At 32.2% G+C, this 11,180-nt stretch overlaps 1 protein-coding gene across 1 annotated transcript; it reads left to right on the forward strand.

Annotated features, from left to right (window-relative positions):
- Positions 1–7,596: 7,596 nt before the first annotated feature.
- LOC113334418 (protein trichome birefringence-like 6) lies at positions 7,597–9,883 on the forward strand. Its single transcript, XM_026580675.1, has 5 exons — positions 7,597–8,471; positions 8,651–8,843; positions 8,932–9,122; positions 9,316–9,474; positions 9,555–9,883. Exons 1-5 carry the CDS (start codon positions 7,828–7,830, stop codon positions 9,880–9,882), a joined length of 1,515 nt encoding a protein of 504 aa, XP_026436460.1. The 5' UTR covers positions 7,597–7,827; the 3' UTR covers position 9,883.
- Positions 9,884–11,180: the final 1,297 nt, after the last annotated feature.

Raw genomic sequence — 11,180 nt, forward strand, 5'->3', positions numbered from 1 at the left:
CCCTCTCAAATTTTCTTTCCCTCCTTCTACTCTCACCTCGCTCAACCAAACACCAATAATAATACATACTAATCATTTATCAAATAATCTTAAGATCTTACTAATTATTAGGGGTAGATTAAGAATTACTTAAAATACTTAGATAAGGGGTGACCCTGATTTGATATTTGGATCCCGTTTTTGTCTTTTTTCTATATCCCCCAATTATTTTTTATATCCCCAAATCGCGCGTTCTAATAAAATTTGGTATTTCGAAACTTGTTCATTTTTGATAAGTACTAGTTCTTCACCCGTGCGATACACGGGTCTGTTTCTTGCTTATGGAAAATTTGACGCTCGTCATACTGAAAAGATTCTAAAAATATTTTCGAATTATCTTTATCTTGGTAAAGAGTACAAAAAATATTGACTTCCAAGACCATAAACCGTACATTTCTCAAAATTCATGGACCCATGGTACATCCAAATTAACGAATATGCTTGACGCAGGTGATGTAGCAAGGAAATTCTACCTATTAAGCCAAGGACATGTTAGATAGGCAATGTCAATATTTTGAACAACTGATCTCATAAGGAATATTTAGTATTCAAATTACTTACCTAGGTGTTCTCTTCCAAAGGATCCTGTAACCATGACGATTATTGGACCGGTATTACCACCTCTCAGGCTCCCACCACTCCATTTTTTACTCCCTCCCTACCACATATATAAACGGAGCGGGTCAATTCTCTTAGATTAAGAAAAGTGTCTTAAACGCATAATTTTTTTTTATGTTTTTCATGTTTTACCCTTTATCTTATTCATAACACTATTATCTATGTACCATAAATAAGGGTATGCTTGGAAATATTCATCTAGGAAATTGGACTCCGCCTATATATTGGTACAAAGAAAAATGAAAATTCCGTCTATATAATAGGTATAGAGGGAGTATTACTTTGATTATTCATCCCATAAATTCACCACCATAGTAATTGCACTGTATTAAAATTATATTAATTAGCCAGATATATACATACAATTGCTAAAACAAAGATTTTTCTACCAACGAAATGCATTACTATTCATTTTCGATTATTACTCTCGTAGGGACTTCTTCGTATTTCTCTTGGTTCTCTACTGGTTCCTTAATTATTTCAATTCATGCATCCTTCAACTTCCCAATAACAGCTGCAATAAATTATCGAATTGAGTATACTTTATTTATTTAATTTTATTTAATAAACGTATGTAATTTCAAGCAGTAAGCAGTAGGACTTACCTGAATCAGGTTATTGTAGACAATTCAATAATTCATGAATAATAACTAAAAAATAATACAAAGCTAAGAATCAAATTAGCTCCCGATAATATTCCAGAACCATACTATTATTATCTTGAAGAATCACACCTTTGACCTCTTTCTCCTATGGTTTACTTGTTTGTTTCGTATGTTTTTTTTTGTTGACGTGAAGTTCTTCAGGGTAGAGATAAATATCCTTTGCATTTTCATTTGTTCTTTAAATCTTCCCTGTTCTTCTTGTCGTGAATTTGTTGGTTTAGCCATTTTTTGCTTTTTTTATGATTACCGCGTGTAGATAGTGATACTAATCTGTTACACGAATCTTGTAGATTCATCATGTAATTATTGCGTGTAGATGTACATCAATGCATGAACATATAAATCTAATATATTGTGTTTTAGATTTTCTTCAAAATGGTTGAGCTGTGCGTTGGCGTTGGCTCAGATGAATCCGCTCACAAGCCTATTCCAGGCACACATGTTGCTACACCTTTTAATCGATTAAGTTTTTGTATTTAATCTGACTACAAAGTTTTGGTTACAATGAGCACAAAGCTTATTGAAGAAACCTTGCTCATAAAAAGTCATCCATGTCACATCATATCGCCTCCGTTGGACATCTGATAAAAATGATAATTATCACAATGCTGGAAGGTTCGTATCAATATGAATCTGTTCCTGCATATTGTTTTTTTATGGACCATGAATAAGCAATAGCCATAAAAAGAATCACACCAACTTACCTGATTCTTTCTGCATAAATCTTATGGAAGTCCAAGCTTGTTCTCTCTGGAACCTCTCCTTTTCTCGCTAATTTTCAGGCATCAACCTCTCTTCTACTTTCCGTCTTTCATGGACATTTTTTCCATTTCTTGACGTATTTTCTCTTCTTTTCACAATTTGGAAGTAAGATATTTAAGAAAGAAAAGAAGTGATCTACAGAAAAAAAAATAGTAAGACTAAAACAACAAAAACTTTAAAGAAGTAAGATACGCGAGTCTGAGAAAAACACCTTTACTTAAAATATCTTGTTCCTTTAGCTCTTTCCGAATTCGTTTCTCATGAGCTTCGACTTCCATTGCTATTCTTACTTCATCATTTTGCACAAACTTTAAATACATAAAAGTTAATCTTTTGCTCAGAATGAAAAAAGACCAGAATGAAAAAGGATGTGCAGATAACTGGGATAATATAGGATACTTGGCGTTTCCTCTAAAGTTGGGCTACTTCGTCTTCATCAGACATGCGCTTGTCACCACAATCCAAAGAACGAACCCGTCGATGTAAAAATGAAACCGTAAACAATAGATCATCGTTCCATTGATACCAGGATGATCTCAGAATTATGGTTTAATTCTTGAGTGTGTGGTACGACTAAAGCCAACAAAAGAATTTAAAAGAATACTACCTCTAAAAAAAACTGGTTTCCTAATAGAGTTTATATGATCCGGTAGATGAAAAAAAATAAAAGAAAATATAAAATCAAAAAAAAGAGTAAAACCCATAAAAAACAACCAAAGACAAAATGGTTTCCTAATAAAATTATAGAAACCACAAGGAAAAAGTAAAAAACAAAGATTATTATTACACTTAAAAAAATACCCCGAAAGTGAACCAAAATATTACATTTCATCATTCACTCCGAATGATATATCACCAAAAATTGCAAAACAAAATCAGTAATCAGTAAAAATGTAAAACCTGATTGTTATTATGGCGACAAAGATTCAGAATATAAAAAAGAGACTATAAAAAAGAAATTACAATCACAAGAAAAAAACACTGCTTAAGAAAATATTAAATTTATCACTTTTATAAATACACAACACAATCACATAGATTGATCTATCGTCAACACAAATATACCAGCACTGCGGATCAAAAATCACCATTTAAATGATATATTGATAAAAAAAACTGAGAAAAGAAAAAGCAAAACCCTAGAAGAAGAAAAAATCAGCACACCAGCACTGCGGATCAAAAATCACCATTTAACTGATATATTGATAGAAAAAACTAAGAAAAAAAAAGAAGCAAACCCCTAAAAGAAGAAAAAATCAGCACGAAATTGATGAGACATTGAGACCTACCTTTGTTGAGTGCTTTATATAGAATGCATCCAAACCTAGAATTTCCAGAAAAAATATTCCGTCTATGGTAAAAAAGTCTATGGTTTAGGAAATAACAACCTAATAATTATTAAATTTTCCTAATTTTTGATGGGATAACTTGTGGTGGCGTAGTACTACGAAGAGCATTTGGTTGGATAACTTTGCCATGCCTAATTGTGTACACGAAGGTAAAATCATTGTCCAAGGTAATAGTGTGCGCACAACTGCAACCTGATAATCCCCATATGTACCCATTTTACCAAGCGGGGCATAAAGTTTCCCGAAAGCGCAAAATGCAATTACATCTATATGAGAGTAGATCGTTTTCTCTGACTAAATTAATCCATTTATACTGTATAAATGGAAATTAAATAACAACTTACATGAAAACAAAACAGAACTTCATAGTCTGTAAATATGATATCAACAAACTAAAGAAGCTTAATACTTTTTTTTAAGGGACATTGCATTACCAGTGGAACTGTCTGGAATACTATAGGAGTTGGAAAAAACTGATTGGTCCAAGTATGCTAGAGTATATTGTTGATTACATATTTATGTACTGAGTTTGATAGTATAGTGAACAACGTGTGGCTTCGACTTATACCGGAAAGAACAGTGGTTTCACTAGCTTCAATTCTGGCCCCTGTAACAAAAAAAAAGGCAACACACAAAATACTTAGACGAAAAGTGACGTGCTTAATCCATGTTTTTGGGCTTATAAAGAATCATATGCATGTTTTTTCTATGATCACCATGTAGAAGAAAAAGCTTCTATCACGTCGTTTTGCGATAAGAATCAGGTCAGGCGTACTTATCAAATATTGCAAATAAAAGCTACCCCCTCCATTTTCTACTTTGGAGATGATTGATTCTAAGTTTCGCTGCAGATTAACGAAGATGTGAGAGAGTTGACGTCTAAAATTAAAAATCTTTGTCCAAGCAATTATTAAGCTTTCGTCTAAAATTAAAAATCTTTGTCCAAGCAATTATAAATCCAGTGAAATAAAATAAACTTTGATTAAATTTTTACCAAGATGAGTTATATAGATGATTTTCTTTTTGATACTAAAGATAAGATATAACTGAATTAAGTTAGGTTAAATGTGTCTAATCACATAAGCTGTGGGGGCAGCAAAAATTAAACTGAATACTAACTGAATTCAGCTACTCGTGCCATCACCATTCTCCTATCGACGTCACATATGGTAACTTTCAAGTGCAATACAGGCGGAATCCCCAAATTAAAAAAGCCCATGCAAGACTCAATTCTCCGAAGAAAAATCGTAGACGGTTTTAAACAAAATTGTTTGTGCCAAAGTGAAGTAACAAATTTAACTATAAATACACTTAATTGAAAGCCAAACTGAAGCAATTTTTGGCTTACTGAAAGTATCATAAATATGACCTCGCACTCTTTTTCTGTTCTTCAGTTGTCTGGATGTATATATACTCATGGGTACGTCTACCTGCTATCCAAAATAAGGGAGAGTAGTTGTATTTATGCCAAAAAAAAACATATATATATATATATATATATATATTGAAAAACTTAGATGCTCATGGAAAACAGGAAAACAAAGAAAGCTTAGATATAGGAATCCATCTTAGAACCTATTATATGCGGTCCTTAGTCCTCACATCTTTCTAATTTCACCAGCTCAACCATCACCAAACAATAAAAGCAGAAATGGCTGCATGTCTGCGCGCCACTAAAATCACAATATATCATTTAACCAAAGATTTTTGTATTAAATAAAAAATAAATTTAATTGAGAAAAAAAAACTCACTCCTAAGATGTCTTCAACACGATTTATTGCTTTAAGAAATGCAAAATAAAGTTCACTAAGAAGAAACAATAAAATCAGAAAGTCCGAATTTATATAAAACTTTATATACGGGCATCAAAATAAAAAATAAAATAAGAAAATGTAAATTTATATGCGTCACAAGATTAAAAAAAAGGGTTTGGAACTCAAAATATAGAAGAATGAAGTCTGAACTAACCTTAATTCAATATACCAGTGGTTATAGAGCACCAAACACTTTTCTCAATATTCTCAATAAAAAGTTGCTACCCGCCTTGTGATCTATCAAATAAAATTACTTTTTCTATTTCTTTCACCTCCGTGCTCCCATTGTTTAAGTGTGGAAAACTTTTCTCTGGGTACGGCTCTCTCCAACTCTCCCTCTAACACATATAAAAAAATGGGTTTCTATACACGCTAATATTTTAAAGACATAGAGATTTACCAATTTCTTCCATGCACAATTCAATTGAATTTTCATTGAAATAACATTTGCAGTGCCAACACTCCAAGAAATGGTTCTGAAGATGCCTGCAAAGCAACAACAACCCGCAGATCAAATAACAAAATAACAAATCATCAAACAAAAAGAGCTAAAACATTAAACAAAAAAAAGCTAAAAAATCGAAGCTGTCATTAGAAGAGAAAAACGACATCAAATGATGCGATGGGGCTTGGCTAGTTGGTTTATGATCCATGCTTTATATAGGAGATACATTACCCAAAAGTAAGAAGATTTTATTTTGAATTTTTTTTAAACAATATCTAAAAATATCAAGATTTTTTTATAAAAAGATAGAATTTAGAAAAAAATATTAAATAATATCTTAAAAATCTAAAAAATTTATATTTTTTGCTTGATTATTTGCCTATTGTGTCATTTAAAAATCATATTTTTATCATATTTACTTGCATAAAAAAAGAGAGGAAAAAGTTATATTAATATGGAATGATCAATATTAACAAAAATAATTTTGAAAATCATCCATTTTGGTAGATTGCTCTTTTCGGTGGACATTTTTATTTTTTATTTTTTCGTTCTTATTTCTGCTAAATCATAGTCTAATACTTCCATGATTTTTGGTTAATGATTTTGTATTTTGACTATTAAACAGGGTTGATAATCGATTTTTTTTGTGGAAAAAGAGGCAAGTTTCGACCTCAGGTAAGCATCCACATTTCTCTTTGTGCATTTTATGTGTATTTGATCAGTAAATTTTGATTATTGATTAAAGGTTTTTTAGTATAACTGGAAATGTAAATGGGGTTAGTTTGCTTATCAGTATATCAGAATTGTAATTAGGAATAGTTTTTAATTATAAAGAAAAATTGTAAGTGGACATTGAACAATTATTATTGTTATTATTATTATTATTATCATGGTATGATCGATTTAATTTTGTGATGAAATTCTGATGAAATCATGATGTGTTTTTTTTCCTAAATTTTTTCCGTATAATGTTAGGATTAAATAGTATATCTTTGGAATGTTATAAGATTTTATATATTTAGTTATTTTAGCTAATTTATTTTTTCACTGTGATTGGCTAAAACATATATTGTGAGAAAAATATATTATCTTTAAATATTATTGGCTAAAATACTAGAAAATTACTAGAAAAAGAAAACATGGTGAGACCAGAATCAACCAGGAGCTCCGGTTAACCACAACACTCGAAAAAACTCTATTTTTATATAGAGAATGTATAACTTTTCTAAACAATCCGAAATATTATCTTCAAATTCGTTATCGTTTATGTTTTATAAAAAAAAACGTAAAATAATATAAAAATAACAGTGTGAAGGCATCTCCCTAATCACGTAATTGTAAAAGTTAAGTCTAAAGATCAAACAATTTGAATTTACTACGTAAAATGTTATTCCAGCAAACTTTTTTTCTAAACTGTTTTGCCAAACGGAAAATGGGTCATTTGTCCAAATATTTTTAAAACATGATTTTAATGGACGAGTAAAAATTAGTATGGGTGAAATTGACATCAAAAAATAGCAAAAATGAAACTGGATTCATCCTGGCTTAAATTTAAAAAAGAGCAAGAATGAAACTGGATGCATCCTGCTGTAAATTAAAAATAAGAAAAAGTATTTGCAAATGGGTAGGATGAAACTATTTACATCCTGACTATTTTTATATTATCGTCCATTTAAACAGTATCAAATTTTACATGTCTTTTTCATTCAGGAATTATTGATTTTGGTATTTTTAACCAAGTTTGTGTTTGCCAAACTAACTTCAGATTTTTGGAGCTAATTAGTTAGCCTTAAGATTCCAACAACCGTTAACTTAAGTAGAAATGGCAAATTAGTCATTTGGTGTTTGTCACTAAAATCCCACTAGTCCATTACCAACCAACCAAATAACCAACACACTCCCACCTTACCTGTTACACTCTTCCACTTCTCTGTCTCGTCGTGTTGATTTCTTTCTTTCTTTACCATTTTTTAAACACTTTTTTCTCTTTCAACCAACATCTATCTTCTTGTTTTTCTCCTTTCATTAACTATACACCATCTCAAAAACTGTGTACCTTTTTCATCTCATCTTCTTCTTCATCTCTTCTTGGCTTTTGGGGTTTCTTCTTCTTTCATGGAAATCAAGACAAAAAATGGAAAAACAAAGAAGTTTTTCATTCAAGTCGAGAAGTAAATTTCTAGTCTTTTTCTTCATTGTATCTTCTTCAGTTCTCTTCTTTTCATTTCTATCTGTATGGGTTTTTCAAGTTGCCCCTTTAAACCATCAGTTAAAATTTCAATCTTTTTCAAGTTTGAGTCATACCCTTGTCATCAAACCTCGTAATTCTACAGATAATGTTATTAGAAATGGGAGTTTGAGCAAACCCCAGTACAACAAATCAGATCATTCTTCTTCTATACAAGTTCAAGTTTTAGTAAAAGGTGTTGATGATGAGAAGAAGAAGATTAAAGAGAAAATAAAGGTCAAGGAATCTGAGATAGTTCTAGGTAACAAGAATGCTGCTAATTTTACAAGTCCTGATATTATTAGTAAAGTTACTAAAAAAGTTGATATTTTAATGGTAAATGAGAATAATACCAATATTGAAGTGGAGAAAAGAGTTAATAGTAAATGTGATATATTAAATGGGACATGGGTGTTTGATGAAAGCTATCCTTTGTATAAGAGTGATTCATGTCCCTTCATTGATGAAGGTTTTAGTTGTGAAGCTAATGGAAGATTGAACACAAATTATATGAAGTGGAGATGGCAACCTCATGACTGTAACATCCCAAGGTACCCCACTTTCTTTTCTTTTCTTTTTCAAATTTCCTTGTGTTTTCAGTCAATGGGGTTGGAACCTTGGACCTCTTAATAAGAATGGGCATGAGCACCAAGACTGGATACTAGCATTATTAGTACAGTTGAAACTAGGAATGAAATTTGAAGTGTTGGATTTTTTGTATTTTTAATAGGTTTGATGCAGTGAAAATGCTGGAATTGATTAGAGGGAAAAGACTAGTGTTTGTAGGAGATTCAATTAACAGGAATCAGTGGGAGTCAATGCTGTGTTTATTAAAATCAGCTATTACTGATCCAAAACGTGTTTTCGAGACTCATGGAAGGAGGATTACTAAAGAGAAAGGCAATTACAGTTTCAAATTTCTGGTAATTTTTGTCTTGTCTACAAACCATGTTTTTTGGATTATGTTGTTTTTTTTGAGGGAAAGTGTAATCATTGAGTTGATTCTTGCAGGATTATAAATGTACAGTTGAATATTATGTTAGTCATTTCTTAGTTCATGAGGGTAAAGGGAGAGTTGGTTCAAAACGGGTTCAGACTCTGAAAATCGATACCCTTGATAGGGGATCATCTAGATGGAAGGGTGCGGATATATTGGTTTTCAATAGTGCGCATTGGTGGTCCCATGCCAAAACTAAATCAGGGTGAGTTCTGAGAACAATTGGAAAACATTTTCTAATATACGTTTTCATGTTCTTTAGGTGATCAGAATAGAGTTAATACTGGTATAAAATACAGTAAATTTAAGTTGACTCTAAATGTCGCCTGACAAAACTGTGATACTTTTGGTGGGGGTTCCACGTAATTCTAATTAAAACTCATCTTATTTTATAATAGGGTGAACTACTACCAGGAACGGAACCAAGTTTATCCACATCTTGATGTTCCTACAGCTTTCAAAAGAGCCTTAACTACCTGGGCGTCATGGGTTGATAAATATGTTATACCGGGTAAAACACAGGTGTTTTTTCGAAGTTCAGCACCAACTCATTTCAGGTAAACCATCTTACATTTGCTTTATGAACCTAGTTCTCTTTCTACGTGGTCGTGTAGTAAAATATTGTCTTGCTCGATAGGGGTGGTGCATGGAATGCTGGCGGACATTGTAAAGAGGTAAATCAACCCCTTAATTATTCTTCAAATATATTCGACCCTGAAAAAAGTTTAATAACCGAAGAGGTCATAAAACAAATGAAAACCCCTGTAACTATCTTGAATGTTACTAGTTTGTCAGAATTTAGGATAGATGGTCATCCATCTATATACGGTAAAAAACCCGGGAAAGCCTCTCGCTCACATGTTGAGGATTGTAGTCATTGGTGCCTTCCCGGAGTTCCAGATACTTGGAATGAATTGTTGTATTATTATTTGCAATCTAATAAAAAAGTCAGTTCCGCTGTGTAAATTGGGGTATTCATTGGCTCATATATTTAATGCAAATCTTCATTCGTGCATTTTGTTTTTACAATTCCTTGGTACTAGTTCTATTAGTAAACGATTATACATCTTGTGGATGAGTAAGATGTCTAAATGACCATGAAGTCCTAGCTCCTACAGGTAATCATCACTGCGAATATATAAAATGTGTTACAGCAAATTGAGATGCTGACACAAAAAACATGAGGAGTTCTTGATGAGAGAGATAGATAGAGAGAGAGACAGTTACAGACACAATGAAACTTCCTGGAAGAAAGAGAGTGTATTGGCCTCCCACCCAACAATTAAGGATTTTCCATCCAATCCAACTGTGCAAGAACTCCAACACGGAACTACTTTCAGAACCAGGTTAGCTTGATTGATACAAGGATGAGAAACTTCCGTTTCTACAATTCCAGATCTTGTAAAGAATGCTCTCCGTGTATCAATCAATATAAACGTATATTCTAGGCCTTCCTTCGCCACATATTGGTAGATAATTGGATGAAACACACACTGGCAACACTAATTATTTCTCGTGGGTACAATCTCCGAACACTATAGACTGTACTAATGTTAGTTTCGCCTGGCTGCTAATTTAGTTTTACTTCTTGGGGAGACCTTCGGTCATCTTAAATATTGCGTTCTTCATTTTCCAGCTTTGTTTCTATGCATGGTATAAATGTAATCCTCTCTGAAACAAACAAAGATAAAAATAAATTCCAAACAGATGCTGAAAGTCAAGGCTGGGTTTTTAGCTATAAAATTATTGGTTTATAATCAGCTATTTACAATTATTCAATCTGCTCTCACTTTTGAGTTCTTTGCCTTTGTTTGTGTTTTTAGCATTCAAGTCTTGAGAGTATATTCAGTCAGTTTAGAAGCCTAATACAATTGAACCATCGTAACTTTCCATAGTGATAGTTAACGCATTTCTCGCTCAACTTTTAATTTTGGCCTGCATGTAGGTAACTGTCATTGTTGTTAAGTTCTGTTTACTCACTGTAATGTTAATTGAATTATAAGGTATATGGAGTAAAATTATTTCTGTGCTCTTTGAAGAACTTTGCACGTGACCTAGCAGAAGAGTTACCGTAGTTCCTTTTTATCCAACAGCATACATAAGTAGGCCGCAAGTACTCAAAACTCAAATTATTACGTACTTGTATTCATAACTTGCATGACTGTGGCTAAACTTTACAACCGTAGCTGTCAACTTATAGGTGATTCAATATCTTGAAATACACATAGTCGCCATGTAGTACATTTCACGACAGTAGACAAAT

Source organism: Papaver somniferum, unplaced genomic scaffold (assembly GCF_003573695.1).
Source record: "Papaver somniferum cultivar HN1 unplaced genomic scaffold, ASM357369v1 unplaced-scaffold_137, whole genome shotgun sequence".
NCBI lineage: Eukaryota > Viridiplantae > Streptophyta > Magnoliopsida > Ranunculales > Papaveraceae > Papaver > Papaver somniferum.